Consider the following 21,498-nt stretch of genomic DNA (forward strand, 5'->3'; position numbering starts at 1 on the left):
TCTTTCTTTTTCATCCCTCCGATTTTCTTCCGATCAAGAGAAGTTTCGTACCGAGAGAAGTTTCGCAGCCACGTCCGATATAACTTACGATAGCACGGATCCCCCCAGCTTAGCTGTGGATGTAGCACGTAACGGTATTTATGCATATGTACCTACTTATGTGGTAGGCTGATCACAAAAGGCTGACCTATGGGATATGTTTTTTTATACCTAAACATTGCCATATCCTGACACTGATGACGATTTTATCGGTGCAATCTTCGCTGACGGCTTTATAAAGCGTAAAACACAAAAGCCACAAAACCGACTGGGTCGACATTATCAATAGCGGGCCATTATTGAATTACCAAATAGAGATGACCTAAGAAAATATGGAAAATGGTACAACAATGTCATGCTTTTTCACCTATATTTCATGGATGTTTTGAATCCAACACTTCGATGAAACATCTATTTATGATAGAAATGTTGAGTCGTGAATCGTCTGTCAAGAAGCATATGTGCAACGGGCACAAATGTGCAACTTGTTTCCGGTTACCATGACAACCAAAATAAACACCCAACTGAACCCTTTGTCATTTACAACAAGTTTACAAGGTCACATACAATGGCTCTGTTCGGGCCTTGGCTCTGTTATTAGGTCAATACCACGAGCTCGACTGTGCTCTAGTGATTTTGGCCTCGATGCTACATATATTGTGTTAGAATATGGAATTAATGTCACGTGTTAATTACGCAGGATTCGAGTCACGAGGGTACCAACCTATTGTGAAAAATATTCCAGTTGTTTCCTCATTTCCTGAGTGGTTGGTTTGAACTTAATTTGACAGTTCAGCCGGTTCAGCCTCATTAATAATGCCGACGCGTGCTAGGAAAGCCAGATACAAGAGACGGCAGAAATATTTACAAAATAAGAAAGATGAGTGGTCCATTTGGCTGAAAGGTAAGTGGCTTGAAAAGTATTTAGGTAATCCGGAAAGGGCGAGGAAGGAGGAAGATATACATACTCTGTCCCCAAATTTTACGTACATATGTTGCTTTTGGAGGGCACTGATAATATCAGGTCAGGTCACCAAGGGTCAGCATATGATGCATGTTTTATGGCCAATTTCTTCATTTCAAACTCAATGGTGGTGGTTATAAGACCATCAGGAACGGTTTAGGTCACTTTCTGGTGCAGGTTAGGTCAAGGTCAGGTCAAAAAAGGTGAAATTTCAAAGTTGATATTTTTGCATAAAATGGGTATATTGATTCGATGCAGCTCGTCACGGCGAGTCTTTCGATGCAGCTCGTCACGGTTGTCTTTGTTTTGTGCTACGTGGTCTAGAATTGCTAAAAATTGAACTTGAAAATTTAACGTCATCAATTTTGAACAGGTTTTTTCGCTCCAACTTGGCCAAAAAAAGAGATAGCGATCTAAAATTTGGTATGTGAATAGAAGTCGGTAAGGGATATCACATATAGTTATTCCGATTTTTTTGAAAATCGAAAAACGTTTTTGGATTTTTTGAAATTATATTCAAAAGAAATTTCTTTGGGGGGTCAAAATTCAAAAAAATAAAAATTCCGAGATAGCAGTTTCGTAGCCTTGCTAATTCTACACCTTTTATGTCCTAAAAGCTTTTCTGTATCTCCAAAGCTATAACCCTGATAGCTCTTCTCGCGAAACCTTTTTGGGGTCGAAAACGGCAGAACATGACGTCACTCTGACGTCTTTTGCGGCCAGCCTATCATAGCTTTCGGAAAGTTTTTGGTCACAATGTGTAAAATTGATGCCCGGGAGGGTACTGAGGGTTTGGTGATGATTGGCGTAGCGGTTCTGGAGATATGTCGAAAAGTCGGGGGGGGGGGCAAAATAGCCCCCCCCCCCCCACTAGGGAGCGGGTTGAAGGAAATATATCACTTTTGACATGGGATTTTGAACTGGAATAGCAGTTTTGTAGCTTGAGCTGAGACTAGCACAAATCAGGAGCTTTTTCCGCCCCAGCGACCACACTTGGCAAAGCAATCCATTTCTGGTTCTGAAAAGAGTCACATGTAGGGTAAGGTGCCTAATTAGCGACCCCCTTAATTTGAACCGTCATTGCTCACGCTCTGTGGGTGCCACTGTGTTACTGGCTTGATTTTCAGAGAGATCGTTCATTTTTCTATTAAAATATAGTCATTTTCTGCCCCAATACCTATTCACTAACTTATTTGTAGTGAGCATAATGGCAAACCATTGCAAAAAAAAAAAAAACGCTAATAGGGAACTCTTCCCGATTAGCGACCGGGGAGGGTCGCTAATAAGTCATGGGTTTCCCCATATTAAAAATGGCAAAAAATGCGACGCCTGAAAAGATGAAATATGATCTCAAAAAGGTAACCTATACGCAAAGCACTCAATCACTCGAACAGGAACGTTTATCCAACACATTTACGTGAGTAAAAACTGATCACGTGATGCACCGAAGGCGAAAAGAAGGCGGAAACACAAATTTTGCGGGCTATCTTGTATGATATTCGAGCTCCGCGCTGAATTCGGCACCCCTGCAGTCGGTGAGGACATTTGGCATCCCCTGCCACACATTGCAAGCTTCAGTAACACCTCATTTTCATTTCTCTCTTTTCCCGTTTCTTTCCCTTCTTGAGCTACGTCAGGACCATGTCAGGCGCAAATAGGAAATATGAGTTGCGACACATTTTTAACCGCCATGCTGTGTACAGTTGAGCGATTCACTATGGGAAAACGGCAATCAATTAAAAAAGGAATGTCGATTCAGAATAAAAAAGGTGCATCATCCTAATGTGCATCGCTTTTCATCAGAGAGGGACCAAACACACGTTTTGGATAAGAAACTCGTCATTTTTATTTAAACTCACCTGAAACGTCCCACCAGAAACATCGACGACCGGAAAAAATTTAATTTGATAACCAAAGTATGGCTGACCTTTTGACGATGTTTTTACCCCGTTTTCTCCTGCCAGTTTTTCTGTAGGGAGGTAGGTCGCAAATCGGAAAGAGTCGCTAATTAGGCACCTTACCCTAAAGAAATGTGTCCATAGTAGAAGAATGCCAGGAATGCAGCCACCTGTCACAGAGTTGGCATCGTCAATGCATCGTTACCTTCCGCTGCAAATAGTAGGTACGTAGCCTCTAATTAATTAAGATAAAAACGGGTTTTCTATACCAAAATATAGAAAATAACCTTTTTAAAAGGTTTGTTTTCTGATCATTTTGAGCAAGAAATTGTAAATACATTGAAAAAAACTAATTTGAGGAACGTGAACTATTCCCTTTAACCGTGCAGGTGCGGATCCACATCCGACATTTGTGCTGATTTCGACTGCTGGAAAAACCGCTGGACATTTTCGTACTGTATTAGCAGCATAGTGTAATTTCCAACTACACGTACGTTCAAACACACGCTAACATTAACGGCGTTCGTAACAGCGAACAGAGAGCACTGAGGCCTCACCGCCGACAGATAGGAGGCCGAACTCGGTCCGCTGGCTGGCCGGGCTCACACTCCACCCCAATCGGCACCCGTCCGGGCTCACACCCCACTCCGATCGGCATCCATCCGGGCTCACACCCCACTCCGATCGGCACCCGCCCGGGCTCACACCCCACTCCGATCGGCACCCATCAGGGTCCATACCATCCCGATCGCACCCATCAGGGTCCATACCGTCCCGATCGCGTCCAACAGACCTCACCATCGGCACCCATCGCTAGTCGCCTACTATCGACTCTCTCAACCCGCCAGCAGACGACTGGCTTCACGCGCTAACCGCCCCTCACTAGCTTACAAAGAAACACATTGAAATATCGTGCGGCGCCGACTGTCTATGGGGGCGGCGCTGTCCGGCGGCGGGGGCGGCGGTGTGTGGCCACGGTTCGCGGCCTCAGGGCGGCTGATGTCATACCGCAGGGCACGACAAGTTTTGGAAACTTTGAATGCACACTGGGAAGTGGTAGGCCGACAGAAGCAACAACAAAGGTCTACCAAACTTTAAGCTCTGTTATGCTCAGACAAGTCATGAACTGCTTAAACTGTGAGATGACGTTGATTTAGCACCGTGGAGTTCATGGATATAGCCAGGGCTCTGTTTAACGGTTCGCTGTTATCGATTGGCAGCGTCCACGGTTCACAATATGCCAAACACCGCGGCCGGGCACCGCGCCGCCGCCGCCGCCGCCGCCGCTAGCCGAACTATACGTGCACGGCTCGGGCCGCGGCCATCACAGACTGAGACAGGCCGGCTGGGACGAGCACCGTCACCAGCAGTTTGGTCGTCACAGCAAACCGCCAGTCGCCGCACAAAGGCGCAGCCTCGGAGCGGCCGGCCGATTCGCGGCGACTCTAGTCGTCCGCATCTCGGAGTTTGCGTTTATAGCTTTTGACAAAATGTTATAAGTAAAATAGGTCTCGAAACGTTTCAACTAAAACTGATATATTTGCAGCAATGGTCCCACGGATTTGCGTCACAAAGACCAAGTGATGTCTCATGTTTCCTGGTTCAATGTTTATTTTACATTGACCCTGAAAAATCTCGGACAAGATTGTTAGGATGTTCCATTTCTTTGAAACCATATGAGACGTTGCAAATTGAAATAATTGTAAAACTGAGAATAGCCCTACTCGGTTTGTATTAATGAAAGCATTTCAAGCGGATCTGCAAGCGAAATGTCGAAAGTCTCGCTCCAATAACCTTGTTTTTGGCTGAGTTCACCGAGAAAAAATCACACACCGTGCAAATGACAACTGACATTTTATGGCTACTAGAGGTACAGGTTTACGCGATAACTGTATGTTTTGATTTATGTTATGTTACGGGTGCAGTTTTGGGTGATTGACTTTTTAGCTGTATTATTTGGGTAGATTTGGGTAGCTGTTTTTAATTGAACTGTAAGGGATGGTGATAGTTGCGGGGTGTTCAAGTGTTTTGTATGTTGGGCCCTTTTTTACCTCAACCCTACCCCTACCCTACCCCTACCCTATCCTACCCTACCCTACCCTACTACCCTACCCTACCCTACCCTACCCTACCCTACCTTACCCTACCCTACCCTACCCTACCCTACTACCCTACCCTACCCTACTCTACTACCCTAACCTACCCTACTACCCTACCCTACCCTACCCTACCTAACTCTACCCTACCTAACTCTACCCTACCATACCCTACTACCCTACCATACCCTAAGCTACCTTACCCTACCCTACCCCACCCTACCCTAGTCCCTACCCTACCCTACCCTACCCTACCTTACCCTACCCTACCCTACCCTTACACTACCCTACCCTACCCTACCCTACCCTACCCTACCCTACCCTACCCTACCCTACCTTACCCTACCCTAACCTACCCTACCCTACCCTACCCTACTCCTACACTACCCTATCCTACCCTACCCCTACCCTACCCTACCCTACCCTACCCTACCCTACCCTACCCTACCCTACCCTACCCTACCCTACCCTACCCAACCCTACACTACACTACCACCGACAGTCCAAGTTTCAGTTAAATCGGCCCAGAAACGGCCGAGATATTGCAAAAACAAATTAATTGTATTTACTGGCAAATCCCCTTGGCGAGCGGTGCCTTGTGTCGGCCTTCGTTGTCAAAGGTCAATGACCTGCCGGCTCTGATTATTTCCACTCAGTTTTTTAAGCGAACAACTGAGCCTAAAGCACGTGCCCTCTGCTCGGCGCCGGTCGCGATTCTAATGCTATCCCTATGGCGCACATGAGCACGCGCCACGGGTGCACCCCCGGCCGAATCGTGCCCAAAATTTAATACGACCTGTTGAATTACGTGACCCACGAGTGGTAAAAATTTCACCCTCGTGCGTCAATCGACGGCGCCGCAATAGCCGTTTTTGGGCGTCACGCCGGCAGCGTAACCCCGACGGCGGCGGACTTTTTAAGATTTATAATAGTAGACTAGAGGTACAGGTTTACGCGATAACTGTATGTTTTGATTTATGTTATGATACGGGTGCATTAGTTTGGGTGATTGACTTGTATTTTTAGATGTATTATTTGGATAGATTTGGGTAGCTGTTTTTAATTAAACTGTAAGGGTTGGTGATAGGTGCGGGGTGTTCAAGTGTTTTGTATGTTAGGCACTTTTTGAACTTAACCCTACCCCTACCCTACCCTACCCTACCCTACCCTACCCTACCCTACCCTACCCTACCCTACCCTACCCTACCCCTACCCTACCCTACCCCTACCCTACCCTACCCTACCCTACCCTACTCCACTAACCTACCCTACCCTACCCTAACCTACCCTACACTACCCTACCCTACCCTTCCCTACCCCTACACTATCCTACCATACCCTACCCTACCCTACCTCTACACTACCCTACCCTACCCTACCCTACTCTAACCTAAACTACCCTACCCCTACCCCTACACTACCCTACCCTAACCTACCCTACCCTACCCTACCCTACCCTACCCTAACCTACCCTACCCTACCCTACCCTACACTACCCTACCCCTACACTACCCTACCCTACCCCTACACTACCCTACCCTACCCCTACACTACCCTACCCTACCCCTACCCTACCCTACTCTACCCTACCCTACGCTACCCTACAATCCCCTACCCTACCCTACCCCTACCCTACCCTACCCTACCCCTACCCTACCCCTACCCAACCCTACCCTATCCTACCCTACCCTACCCTACCCTACCCTACCCTACCCCTACACTACCTTACCCTACCCTACCCTACCCTACCCTACCCTACAATCCCCTACCCTACCCTACCCTACCCTACCCTACCCTACCCTACCCTACCCTACCCTACACTACACTACCACCGACAGTCCAAGTTTCAGCTAAATCGGCCTAGAAACGGCTGAGATATTGCAAGAACAAATTAATTGTATTTACTGGCGAATCATCTTGGCGAGCGGTGCCCGGCGTCGGTATTCATTGCCAAAGGTCAACGACCTCCCGGCTCTGATTTCGCTCAGTTTTGCAAGCGAAGAAACTGAGCCTTTGCTGAGCCTAAAGCACGTGCCTTCTGCTCGGCGCCGGTCGCGGCCCCACCACGTGCACACCGCTGAACCCACCCCCTCGAAAATTTAATACGACAAATTAGTGTACGCGTCCGACTTACAGCGAAAATTTCACCCCCGTAGCCCTTACCGTTCCCGAGCAATAGCCTGTTTTTGCCGATTCTAATGCTAACCCTATGGCGCACATGAGCACGCGCCACGGGCGCACCCCCGGCCGCATCGTGCCCAAAATTTAATACGACCTGTTGAATGACGTGACCCACGAGTCGTGAAGTGATAGGTGCGGGGTGTTCAAGTGTTTTGTATGTTAGGCACTTTTTGAACTTAACCCTACCCCTACCCTACCCTACCCTACCCTACCCTACCCTACCCTACCCTACCCTACCCTACCCTACCCTACCCCTACCCTACCCTACCCTACCCTACCCTACTCCTACACTAACCTACCCTACCCTACCCTAACCTACCCTACACTACCCTACCCTACCCTTCCCTACCCCTACACTATCCTACCATACCCTACCCTACCCTACCTCTACACTACCCTACCCTACCCTACCCTACTCTAACCTAAACTACCCTACCCCTACCCCTACACTACCCTACCCTAACCTACCCTACCCTACCCTACCCTACCCTACCCTACCCTACCCTACCCTACCCTACACTACCCTACCCCTACACTACCCTACCCTACCCCTACACTACCCTACCCTACCCCTACACTACCCTACCCTACCCCTACCCTACCCTACTCTACCCTACCCTACGCTACCCTACAATCCCCTACCCTACCCTACCCCTACCCTACCCTACCCTACCCCTACCCTACCCCTACCCAACCCTACCCTATCCTACCCTACCCTACCCTACCCTACCCTACCCTACCCCTACACTACCTTACCCTACCCTACCCTACCCTACCCTACCCTACAATCCCCTACCCTACCCTACCCTACCCTACCCTACCCTACCCTACCCTACCCTACCCTACACTACACTACCACCGACAGTCCAAGTTTCAGCTAAATCGGCCTAGAAACGGCTGAGATATTGCAAGAACAAATTAATTGTATTTACTGGCGAATCATCTTGGCGAGCGGTGCCCGGCGTCGGTATTCATTGCCAAAGGTCAACGACCTCCCGGCTCTGATTTCGCTCAGTTTTGCAAGCGAAGAAACTGAGCCTTTGCTGAGCCTAAAGCACGTGCCTTCTGCTCGGCGCCGGTCGCGGCCCCACCACGTGCACACCGCTGAACCCACACCCTCGAAAATTTAATACGACAATTGAGTGCACGCGCTCGACTTGGTGTGAAAATTTCACCCCCGTAGCCCTTACCGTTCCCGAGCAATGGCCTGTTTTTGCCGATTCTAATGCTAACCCTATGGCGCACATGAGCACGCGCCACGGGCGCACCCCCGGCCGCATCGTGCCCAAAATTTAATACGACCTGTTGAATGACGTGACCCACGAGTCGTCAAAATTTCACCGTCCTGCGTCAATCGACGGCGCCGCAATAAGCCTTTTTGGGAGTAACCCCGACGGCGGCGTGGGCGTGGGCGGCGGCGGACTTTTTAAGATTTATAATAGTTACGTTGCTATAACATTCTTAACCCGGCAAATAAAAGTACACTAAAATATAAGCCGACCATCAAGAGGAAATTCAGATTCATAATATATGAAGGTGAATTTAGTCGTGCCCTGTTTAAAAAAAGGGTTTTTGCGGAGGTATTTCTGCAGCGTCGCTGCCTTCTAACTATTTTGCTAGCGATCGGGAGCGGCCAGCACAGCGTCCGCCGGCGCCAACTGTTACCTGGATGGCCAGATCGGTAGCCGCGGCACGGCAGACGTTTCCGGGCGGCCGCTTTTCCAGGTTATTGGATAAGTTGCTGCACGCTGGAGGCGGCGCCGGAGGCCGGCATCTAGGCCACCACCGGGGGGCGGATATTGGGCCGGCGCGCGCGCTTCCCCGGCAGACATTTACAGCTGCCGTAACACACCGGCCGCCGTTACATAGCGATTCATCTTCGACTCTCGGCTGATGAGAGGTCTGGCAGTCGCCCGCCGTTGAAAGCAATGTCCTAATGCGTCGCCGGCGCGCACCCATCGTTCGGGTGGCCGAGCCGCGGCCGCCGAGCGGGGCTGCTCGCCGCCGGACCGCACTTATCGTCACTCACGGGAATGGGCGCCGCCGGTCGGGCCGGCCGTCCGACAGCGGTCGGCACCTCTCAGCCGGCGGCGGGGCCGACGTCGGCTCAGGCCGGCGGTCCGCCCCATGGTGCCGCACAGCGGGCTCTCACCGTGCCGCCATGAGCGGCCGCCGGCGTCAGCCGGGCCCTCACCTGGGCTGCGCAGCTGGGCGCCGCTCAGTCGCGGATGAACACGAACTCGTTGTAGTGGTTCCAGCGGTTCTCCTCCGAGTCGGAGCCCGGCTTGTCCGAGATGCCCGAGATGCTGGCCGTGCCGGAGCCGCAGCTGGCCGTCAGCCGGAAGCCGGCGTCGTACAGCATGTCGAACGCCTGCTCCAGGAACGAGTGCTTCAGGAAGAAGCGGCTCGTGTAGCGGTCCACGTGGCCTCGGTCCGGGTCGCGCGACTCATTCAGCGTCTCCCCGAACGCCTCGCGGCACAGCGCCACGCGGCCAGAAACCAGAATGCGGGCCAACTTACGGAACTTGACGTCGGCCAGGCCGTCGCGGCCGAACGCAAACGTGCCACGGTACCCGACCGTGATGCAGCCGGGCGAGCGGGTGGCCAGGTCGCGCGGCCGGCCGCCGGGCGCGCGCAGCGCCTCCTCCAGCTCCGACAGCTGAAAGTACTCGGCCTCGGCCAGCAGCCGGTCGCACTCCTGGAAATTCTCCGGCAGCACCAGCTTCTGGCTGCGCAGGAAGTCGAGAACGTAGCGGAAGAGCACGCCGTCGCGGTCGATGAAGACGCGTCCCTTGGCGTCGCGGAGCGGCGGCTCGCTGGTCTCTCCCGAGAATAGCTGGCAGAGCAGTGAGCCGGCGCAGGAGGTCAGCGTGGCCGCCGACGTCGTGTAAAGCACGCCACCCACATTCAGGTCCACCACGCCGGCGCCGGCCTGCGCCGCCATCGTGGCCGGGTCACCGTTCATCGTTCACTGGCACATGTCTGCTGAGCGCGGCCGACAGCGGCACGCTCCTGCTGCCGCCGAGCTCGATCGATGTGTGCTGGCTCGCCGGCTCTGCGGGCCGACGACGGACGACGCCGGCGGCCCCGCGCGCGCGCGCGCCGACTCCCGGCGCCCGGTTGGCCCGCCAAATGGTGGCACGTGACTTTCCGCTCCGTTAAGGCGCGGATTCTGGGTGATGTCCGGTTCAGTGGCTGTTGGATGCCCCCGACAGGCCAGCCAGGGGAGGGGAGAATGCTTAACCCGCACCGGCCGAAGGTGGAAGGGGGGGGGGCGCCCACCGACGGTTTTTCGCCATTTGTCTGAACTCGCCGGTCGGTAATGGACTGAACTCGCCGGTCGGTAATGGAGAGCTAAAAGCTGGCACACCTTTTCTTTGATTTAAGCCAAAGCTTTTGACACAAGCTGAATTTTCAGGTCAGGTTAGGTCCCTGGCCTATGACGTCATAAGTGAGCCCCTGCACGGTCTAACCAAATTGTCGCAACTTCGCAAATCGCAATGCTTTCAGTGCAGGAAATCTTGCCTCTGCAAATCTGGCGACTCTAGGTCAATATTTCTTTTTTATTTAGTCGGACCTCTCTCCAACGGGCTCATGTCCCAATTAGGTAGAGGAGAGAGCACCTGCTCCTCCCTCCGTCCTATTCCCCGCCCCCAGGCTACGGCTGAAGTGGGAGCCTACCCCACACCTGGTGACGCAGCCGGGGACGACGCCCGCGGAACGGGCGGAACCGGGAATCGAGCCCGAAACCCGGCACCGCCCGCACCGCGGGTCGACGCCTTAAAGGGACCCTCCCACCTTAACATTAGATTTGAGTTGAGATAGCCAAATTGGTGGCCATGGCCTGAAAATACCGGTTTGGGCACTCACAGCATCGAAAAATGCTTTAATTCAGAGATATCGAATTTCAAACTTGCAGTTTTCGGATTCTAAGGGGCTAATGCATTGGTATGCCCCCTTAGAATTTGTGACGTCAGCGGAGATCTAACGATTTTAAATCTTTTACTAAAACGTTTGGTAGCACGCGGTGGTATATGCTGCTTTGCGCGCAACAAATGCCGCACTTTCAAATAAAGTCGCTAGGAACAGCGGAGATCCCATAAAGTAAACAAAAGTAAAAGTCTTATATCTTGAAAACCGGTGAATATTTTTCAATGAAATTTGGTAGATATTCGTTTTTGCTCTTTCTGAACCGAGCGACATCACTTTCATGCCAATTCATTAACTTTTTTGAAGGTGGGAGGGTCCCTTTAACCGACTGCGCCACCAGGGCCGCTAATATTTAATAATAATATTTAATATCTAATATTTAATAATAATATTTAGGGGTTTTTAGGTGGGAGGGGAATAAGCGAAAAAAATATCGCTACAACAAATTAACCCGGCAGTTGCTGGGGTATTTCGCCACCCACCGTTTGCTGGGGGGGGGGGGGGGCGTTAAACGCCCCCAGCCGATAACTCGAGAACCAATAGGCGCAGCGAAACGCACGAGGCGACAAACGAAAGAACGCGACGAGACGCTTCAGATGAGTACTTTAAAGTTGAATTTTGAGGTCACAGGTCGGGTCAAGGTCAGGTCAAACACCTGAAATCGGGCTTTCAGTACCTGGCATGGACTTCAGGACTTCGCAATGGGCTTAGCGTGTCCTCCGATCAACTCCTCTCCCTGTTTGGCTGTGAAAGGCCGTCAACACCCGGGTTTATCTTCGCCTCCAGCTCTGTGCGAGCCACCGCTTCGTCAAACCCGGGTGGACGACGAGGGTCGTTTGGAACAAAGGACAGGACGGTGATGATGGGGATGGTGGGTGGGCAAACACTCCGCGCACCCCTCGTGCACCGCGGCTCGGCTCACACTGCGCGTGTTATCGGCCGACCACGGCGGGGCCGCCGCGCGGCCGGCGCGGTTCTGTTTGTTCTTCTCCACCCTTCTCGTTATCGCCCCCCCCCCCTCCCCCTCCCGCTTCCCTGGACCCCACTGGCTCGGTGTCGCGTCGTGTCACCTCGGCCCGCTAATCACGATTCAACGTCCCGTTAATGCTTGATTAGCGTGTCCTCCGATCAACTCCTCTCCCTGTTTGGCTGTGAAAGGCCGTCAACACCCGGGTTTATCTTCGCCTCCAGCTCTGTGCGAGCCACCGCCAAACACCCCAAAGGAACCAAGGGTATGTGTATTCATACTAGATTATGCGCGCGTGTCCCGTTCACAGGGTTCACAGGCGGTACCTGTCAGCACGTGGGTTCCACGGCTCGGGTCCTGTAGGTACTCCGCCACACACGATGGGGGCCGGACCGGACACTGGGCCGCCTGTGGCCGCAGCCGCCGGAAACCGCGCCAAGTCGTGCCGACTGAGCGCGTCGGCCGCGCCGTTCTCTTTCGTTGCCACGTACTCGACGGATACAGCGGACTCATGGAACGCCGTCCAGAACAGGGGCTGACGCAGCAGCGCCATAATCAGTGGCGACCCCGACCATCCCCTCCCCCCAGACCCCCACCACCCCCATGTTATCGGACCGGATCAGCACGCGGTGCCCGCCCCATCCCTCTCCTCACACCAAACATGCCACCATGACGGGGATGAGCTCCAGCCACGTCATGGATGGCGCGACGTCACACTCATCCACCATTCGTCTCCGTGCCACGCCCCCATCCCCCGACGTGAGCTGTCCGTGTTCATCACAATACAGTGGTCGTACTCGCCCGGTGGCGGGAGGGGGGGGGGGGAAATGCCGTTCCACATCGGCAAAAAGTGGCCCACCACCGTAAAACCGCCCGTACATCGGCCGTGATCCGCACCCGGCGGTTCGGTCCGCTAACAGAGTGCGCCGCATCTAGCAGGCGTCTAGTGAACGCCCTCCCCGGCGGGACGCACTTGCTGGCGTGCACTAGACGTCCCACCACCGACAGCAGTTCCCGCTGTGTTCATTTCTGTCGCCCGAACAGTGTCTTTAGTACTCCTGGGTGCCCACTAGCTTGGCGTCTGGCAACGCTAGGGTCATTGTTTCTGTGTCGATCACAACCCGAGAAGCTCCATCCGTGTTGATGGCGGGGCGCATTTCCGCTCGGCCAGCGGCACGCACACTTCCGCACAAATGTCTCGCAGTCTCGCATACGCTACGTCGGCACTGTCCGATCCTCCGCGCCCTATCCCGAAGAAGTCATCTAAATAATTGCGTATATACACGTCCGATGTCTGATCCTGGAACACATAGGCGCAAACATGTGGCAAAATCATTGAAAATCCGTGGACTGCTTCTAGCCTCAAATGGCAGACAAACCTGGTAGTGTAAACCGTCCCAACAGAACCCCAGTAGCGCCCACTGGCCGGGCCGGACAGGTATAAGTTTGAATGCATTTTTAACATCGGTCTTGAACAGCAAGGTCCCGGCGCCTCCAGCTAGGAAAACCAACCGCACGGCCTCGTCGAATGATGTGTAGTGTACGTCACACGAAACTCGTCTGGGTCTATCCCGGCGTTGACCCCGACATCTCTCGACTGTGATAGATCTAAAATGAGCCGCACTTCGCCATTAGGTTTATCGCGCGCACTCAACGGGTTCACTATCATGTTCGGCAGCGGTGGAGCACGGAACGGTCTCCGTGTCGTACCGTCCGCGACCTCTCGCCGAATGGCTGCCGTCACCCCGGCACGGCGCCGTTCGGCGGACTGATTGTTTTTTCGCGAAACGGCCCCGCGCCGCACCGCGGTATCCAATGTCAGCCCCGTGCCGGAACCGTCCAACGACAGTTTCTCTGGCATCGACCATTTTCCACAGCCTGTCGCTTGGCTTCCACCCTTCTGCACTGTCGACGGCGTAGGATCATGTACGAGTCTAATTATGAGTACGCCCCCGAAGTCAAGCTTAGGATTGTTTAATCGCAGTACCACAGCCTGCCGTGCCGGGCTATCTGCTGTTTGCACTTGCCTGACCGGCCCGCCGCGCCGGCGCCGCGGTGTGCGTTATGAGTCACGCAAGGTCGTCTTTCCGCGCGTCCGCCCGCTCGGCCGCACGTTCCCTTATCCATGTCGCCGCACCCCCTCTCTCTCTCTTTCTGTCTCTCTCTCTCTCTCTCTCTCTCTCTCTCTCTCTCTCTCTCTCTCTCTCTCTCTCTCTCTCTCTCTCTCTCTCTCTCTCTCCCCCTCTCTCTCTCTCTCTCTCTCTCTTTCTCTCTCTCTCTCTCTCTCTCTCCCTCTCTCTCTCTTCCTCTCCCTCCTCTCTCTCTCTCTTCCGCCCTCTATCCTCTCTCTCTCCCTCTCTCTCCCTCTCTCTCCTCTCCTCTCCTCTCCTCTCCTCTCCTCTCCTCTCCTCTCCTCGCCCCTCCTCTCCTCTCCTCTCCTCTTTCCTCCCCTCCCCTCCTCTCCGTCCGTCCCAGGCCATGGTCCCTCCCTTGTTTGTCGGTTTGTCGGCGGTGTAGCTTTTATCACCGCTACGGCCGCCCAGGCCGTAAGCAAATAGCACCACTGGGTCCACAGATTCCCCGCATGTCCGGCTTTCGCGTCTGACGCGAGCACTAGTCAGCGAGTTTGCCGCGCTGCGTTCCTGCTGGGCTATACGCGTTGAACTTGGCATGTCTGGCAGGCGCAGCTATTGCGCCAGGTATATATCGATACCATACCGAGGCCGCGATGACATGCACACGCACCGACCAGTTGGCGACATGTTGACCCTGTTAATGTCATCTAGACCGCCTTGCCGACGCCGGGTCTAAGCCAACAGAAATGTGACGCCCACACCACGTGGTCAGAGTATAACCGGATCCAGTCATTCCAGCCGGTGGTCCAACCTACATACACTAACCGTCGCGTTCACTGTCTTGCTGGGGGAGAGCCGGCGCCGGCCGAGACGAGACGAGACGAGTCGGCCGTTTGGGGTGACGTCCTTGAGGCTCGCTTTGGCGGAGCTTAATGACGTCCCATTGGCGACCGAAACTGGTCTGATGACCTGGGCATTCCAGCCCATTCGGGAGCCGGACGGCAGGGGGAGGGGGGGTCCAACTGACCCCTCCCCACACGCTAGACGCAACAGAACGCCGCACACGGGCGAGGGATATGATAGGTGTAGTGTACGGATCAGGCTCATTCGAAGGCCCGACCCATCAGTATCGCAAGCGGCGGCCGCCGCCGCGACGGGACAGTGACGACCTGCAGTTGTGCAGTTACGTTCCGACTTAGCGTTGGAAACGGTCTAACATGAGCCTTCTTGCTGATACGTGCCCTGGGGAAAGACCGCAGTCGACACAGCCAGCCGGGAACCACCGCGGCACGTCAGCGTGGCACTCACCATATCAATCCGCCTGGCGCTCAAAGCCAGCCGAAATCGGGGCGCCCGGGGCACCCGGCTAGCCGACATACCATGCATCTCTGCACGGCGGCGTGACACTGACTGGGGCGGTCTATTCTGCGCACACACCCAGTCTGGAATCCATCACTGCAGCGCAGAGTGACACTGACTATTTCGATCTACCCGATGCACATTTCCAACCAAGTGTATCTCCCTCCCCCCCCCCCACCCCCACCCTCCGTTATGACCGGCCCCTCCCCAGAACCCAGCCGCTGCTGGATACCGCTCCCAACGCCCCATCTCCCCTCCCTGGGCCTCGGCACGGCCGACCTGTTTGTCTTAGCGCGCAGCTGCGTGCCCTCAAACTCTCCCTCTCTGCTCTCCCACCCTCCGCTATCGTCCCGACCGGTCGTAAGCTCCAATATTTGCTCAGCCGCGACAACACCTCGCTGACGGCGCCTCGTCTTTATCACCTCGGCGTATGCCGTCTAGTGGTGTTAGGTTCAGAAAATGTATGTCCAATGTCCGTCCAATTCCAATGCTTACGTCGATTTCCGTCCAAAATGTTTAAGCCAGCCATTTGTCCAAAGATGTCCGAAACCTACGCAATAGTTTACACTTAACAGTTTAACACTGTTATCTATTTTTTTATTTTTATGTATTTTTAGCAGCTTTAATGTGGTAATCATCTCAAAGGCTGAACTTTCTATTCGCCAATCAGTGTAAACCACGATTGCTTTATAAAAAATGCTGAGGTGTAGCAATGATTGTCCAAAGGTGTCCAAAGCCTGCGTCATTGTCCAACCGAATTCCGAATTGGACATTGGACAAAATCGGAATTCCACAGATTCAAGCTACGATTGATACCACTAAATTGCCGTCTCACCCAATGCCGCCGCGCCCCGATGGAGGCCACTAGATACCCGCCCCTCTCCTACACGTGCCCGCCTGTTCTGGATCAGTTCGCACCATTACCTGCCGGGTAGAACTCGCGAGTTACGTCACGTGTCAGGTCATACCCGTCGTCGGGCCAGATATGGCTCGACGGGGACCACAGTTGCCAGGTCCTCCTGTGCAGACGGCATGTACGGATCAGGTCTCACCCGTCGGCCGTGGCCATGACACGACGGGGACCACAGTTGCCAGGTCATCTTGTTCACACGGCATGTACGGATCAGGTCACACCCGTCGGCCGTGGCCATGACACGACGGGGACCACAGTTGCCAGGTCCTCCTGTGCACACGGCATATACGGATCAGGTCACACCCGTCGGCCGTGGCCATGGCACGACGGGGACCACCGTTGCCAGGTCATCCTGTTCACACGGCATGTACGGATCAGGTCACACCCGTCGGCCGTGGCCATGACACGACGGGGACCACAGTTGCGAGGTCCTCCTTTGCACACGGCATATACGGATCAGGTCACACCCGTCGGCCGTGGCCATGGCACGACGGGAACCACAGTTGCCAGGTCCTCCTGTGTACACGGCATGTACGGATCAGGTCACACCCGTCGGCCGTGGCCATGGCACGACGGGGACCACAGTTGCCAGGTCATCCTGTTCACACGGCATATACGGATCAGGTCACATCCGTCGGCCGTGGCCATGGCACGACGGGGACCACAGTTGCCAGGTCATCCTGTTCACACGGCATGTACGGATCAGGTCACACCCGTCGGCCGTGGCCATGGCACGACGGGGACCACAGTTGCCAGGTCATCCTGTTCACACGGCATGTACGGATCAGGTCACACCCGTCGGCCGTGGCCATGACACGACGGGGACCACAGTTGCCAGGTCATCCTGTTCACACGGCATGTACGGATCAGGTCACACCCGTCGGCCGTGGCCATGACACGACGGGGACCACAGTTGCCAGGTCATCCTGTTCACACGGCATGTACGGATCAGGTCACACCCGTCGGCCGTGGCCATGACACGACGGGGACCACAGTTGCCAGGTCCTCCTGTGCACACGGCATATACGGATCAGGTCACACCCGTCGGCCGTGGCCATGGCACGACGGGGACCACAGTTGCCAGGTCATCCTGTTCACACGGCATGTACGAATCAGGTCACACCCGTCGGCCGTGGCCATGACACGACGGGGACCACAGTTGCCAGGTCATCCTGTTCACACGGCATGTACGAATCAGGTCACACCCGTCGGCCGTGGCCATGACACGACGGGGACCACAGTTGCCAGGTCATCCTGTTCACACGGCATGTACGGATCAGGTCACACCCGTCGGCCGTGGCCATGACACGACGGGGACCACAGTTGCCAGGTCCTCCTGTGCACACGGCATATACGGATCAGGTCACACCCGTCGGCCGTGGCCATGACACGACGGGGACCACAGAGTGCCAGGTCCTCCTGTGCACACGGCATATACGGATCAGGTCACACCCGTCGGCCGTGGCCATGACACGACGGGGACCACAGTTGCCAGGTCATCCTGTTCACACGGCATGTACGGATCAGGTCACACCCGTCGGCCGTGGCCATGACACGACGGGGACCACAGTTGCCAGGTCCTCCTGTGCACACGGCATATACGGATCAGGTCACACCCGTCGGCCGTGGCCATGACACGACGGGGACCACAGAGTGCTAGGTCCTCCTGTGCACACGGCATATACGGATCAGGTCACACCCGTCGGCCGTGGCCATGACACGACGGGGACCACAGTTGCCAGGTCCTCCTGTGCACACGGCATATACGGATCAGGTCACACCCGTCGGCCGTGGCCATGGCACGACGGGGACCACAGATGCTGGCCTCGCTAGGCGCACGGTGTCGTGGTCAGCTAGATACCCGCCCCTCTCCGTCACGCCCACTTCTATAGCGCCCGTCGAACGGTCCCCCCCCCCCCCTATCCCGTCTCCTCGTGGCCGTTCTACCTAGATTCTTCCCCCCCCCGCAGCCTATCGCTGCGCCCACCTGTCATCCTGCGTCCGTCTCCTGTCGCTCCGTTGATGTTGTCCTGTTATTCCGTACACCAACCGATCACTTATATCGCGTTCGTCGCGCGCGCCGCGCGAGAAACACTCCGCGCACCCCTCGTGCACCGCGGCTCGGCTCACACTGCGCGTGTTATCGGCCGACCACGGCGGGGCCGCCGCGCGGCCGGCGCGGTTCTGTTTGTTCTTCTCCACCCTTCTCGTTATCGCCCCCCCCCCTCCCCCTCCCGCTTCCCTGGACCCCACTGGCTCGGTGTCGCGTCGTGTCACCTCGGCCCGCTAATCACGATTCAACGTCCCGTTAATGCTTGAGTGACATTCATTTTATCATTTGTGTACTTGTAGGTCAAACGGCTGGGAGTGCCACCAAATGACTTTAACTGTGGCCATTGGGCATGTCATGGCCTACATTGTGTGCGAGTTTCAGCTTGATCGGAGGTGTCCCGAATCTGGGCTGAATCCGGGCTGAATCTGGGCTGAATATGGGCTGTCTTGACGGACATCCCCTGCCACTAATAGGAATAGCCAGGAGCCTGCCACTAATAGGGTTAAAAGGACCTTCCCACCTTAAAAGAAAATAATGAATTCGCACGATAGTGATGTCGCTCGGTTCAGAAAGAGCGAAAATGAATAGGTATCTACCAAATTTCACCCAAAAAATATTCACCGGTTTTCAAGATACTTTTGTTTAACATTCAAAAAACATTCAAAAAAATCCGAGGTCAAGGTCATAGGTCAAGGTCAAGGTCACTTTAACCCTCGCCCGCACATGGGGGGGTTGCCACCCCCCCAGGTAGTCTTTCTGCTCTGCACTCAACATTTTTAGAGCTAGAGGGCTGAATTTTCGTATAGCTGCTCCTCTATCCTTTCTTGATGTCCACTGAAAATTTGAAGTTTCTGTGATTTTTGGTTTCGGAGATATGACCTTGTCCTGACCCAAATGGCCAATTCTCAACATCTTGCGTTTGCCATGGGCCTTGTGAGCTTTTGACACCCTGATTTCGGCCTTTTTTGCCAGTCTTACCTCCCACCTATCATGGAACATGTTGTTCGACGATGTACAGGGGTCAAGGTCAGGGTCAAGGTCAACCTAGGTCATCTAAGATAATTGCGTTTTAGGCTAGCTGAGTTTACTTTTTGTGAAGTTTTTTGACTGCATTTTTTGGTAAAAGCTTCTCAGATCATGATTTCATGTAATATGGACCAAAAAAAAAAAAAAAAATCGGTGCACACAACAGTATACACACAGACACACACAGACATACAAACACATATAATTGACCTTGACCTAACTTGACCTGAAATGACCTCAGCAGCAAGATTCTGGTCGGGTAGTGTGACAAAGAGGTTCTAGCTGGCTTGGCACCAGAAAACAGCATCGTCATCGGTATTTGATAAGCAGCGCACTTGATATCCAACGGTGACCCAAAACAGCAACATTTTTTAGTTTGACCTGACCTGGAAGGTCAATGACTGACCTGAGAAGGTAAAACTGGGTATCATTGGATTTGTCTCTTCCCAAAGAATCTTTTTGGTCTTTACTGCTAAGCTCTATCTCCAACAGGAACGAAATGGCGCGGGGGGGGGGGGTGGCAACCCCCCCCCCCCCATGTGCGTTCTAGGATGGGAAAATGGCATGTGCGGGCGAGGGTTAAACGTTAATTTTAGTCCCCGTACCCTATAAAATCTTCATTTTTGGAGCTATCGGAAAATTTCTGCCACCACTGTGTTTGTCTCATCGAGAAGCAGTAGCACATTCAAAAAATCCGAGGTCAAGGTCATAGGTCAAGGTCAAGGTCACTTTAAACGTTAATTTTAGTCCCCGTACCCTATAAAATCTTCATTTTTGGAGATATCGGAAAATTTCGGCCACCACTGTGTTCGTCTCATCGAGAAGCAGTAGCACATTCAAAAAAATCCGAGGTCAAGGTCATAGGTCAAGGTCAAGGTCACTTACGTTAATTTTGGTCCCCGTACCCTATAAAATCTTCATTTTTGGAGCTATCGGAAAAATTCCGCCACCACTGTGTTCGTCTCATCGAGAAGCAGTAGCACATTCAAAAAATCCGAGGTCAAGGTCATAGGACGAGACGAACACAGTGGTGGCGGAAATTTTCCGATAGCTCCAAAAATGAAGATTTTATAGGGTACGGGGACTAAAATTAACGTTTAAAGTGACCTTGACCTTGACCTATGACCTTGACCTCGGATTTTTTTAATGTGCTACTGCTTCTCGATGAGACGAACACAGTGGTGGCGGAAATTTTCCGATAGCTCCAAAAATGAAGATTTTATAGGGTATGGGGACTAAAATTAACGTTTAAAGTGACCTTGACCTTGACCTATGACCTTGACCTCGGATTTTTTTGAATGTGCTACTGCTTCTCGATGAGACGAACACAGTGGTGGCCGAAATTTTCCGATAGCTCCAAAAATGAAGATTTTATAGGGTACGGGGTCTAAAATTAACGTTTAAAGTGACCTTAACCTTGACCTATGACCTTGACCTCGGATATTTTTGAATGTGCTACTGCTTCTCGACGAGACAAACACAGTGGTGGCGGAAATTTTCCGATAGCTTCAAAAATGAAGATTTTATAGGGTACGGGGACTAAAATTAACTTTTAAGTGACCTTGACCTTGACCTATGACCTTGACCTCGGATTTTTTTGAATGTGCTACTGCTTCTCGATGAGACGAACACAGTGGTGGCCGAAATTTTCCCATATCTCCAAAAATGAAGATTTTTTAGGGTACGGGGACTAAAATTAACGTTCAAAGTGACCTTGACCTTGACCTATGACCTTGACCTCGGATTTTTTTGAATGTGCTACTGCTTCTTGATGAGACGAACACAGTGGTGGCAGAAATTTTTCCGATAGCTCCAAAAATGAAGATTTTATAGGGTACGGGGACTAAAATTAACGTTTAAAGTGACCTTGACCTTGACCTATGACCTTGACCTCGGATTTTTTTGAATGTGCTACTACTTCTCGACGAGACGAACACAGTGGTGGCGGAAATTTTCCGATAGCTCCAAAAATGAAGATTTTATAGGGTACGGGGACT

General features: G+C 53.2%; 2 protein-coding genes across 2 annotated transcripts in view; one reads left to right on the forward strand and one right to left on the reverse strand.

The window, feature by feature from the left end:
• The first annotated feature begins 876 nt into the window (after positions 1–876).
• The window catches only part of LOC122374948 (zinc finger protein 771-like), a 42,824-nt gene continuing 22,202 nt past the window's right edge, over positions 877–21,498 (forward strand). Inside the window, exon 1 of the mRNA XM_043354035.1 lies at positions 877–943. The gene's annotated coding sequence lies outside the window, so the exon portion shown is untranslated. The remainder of the gene's footprint in view (positions 944–21,498) is intronic.
• LOC122374949 (BTB/POZ domain-containing protein KCTD12-like) lies at positions 8,743–10,212 on the reverse strand. Its single transcript, XM_043354037.1, has one exon. The coding sequence runs from the start codon at positions 10,141–10,143 to the stop codon at positions 9,397–9,399; it is 747 nt and encodes a 248-aa protein (XP_043209972.1). The 5' UTR covers positions 10,144–10,212; the 3' UTR covers positions 8,743–9,396.

Source organism: Amphibalanus amphitrite, unplaced genomic scaffold (genome assembly GCF_019059575.1).
Source record: "Amphibalanus amphitrite isolate SeventyFive unplaced genomic scaffold, NRLGWU_Aamphi_draft 001745F_arrow, whole genome shotgun sequence".
Classification (NCBI taxonomy): domain Eukaryota; kingdom Metazoa; phylum Arthropoda; class Thecostraca; order Balanomorpha; family Balanidae; genus Amphibalanus; species Amphibalanus amphitrite.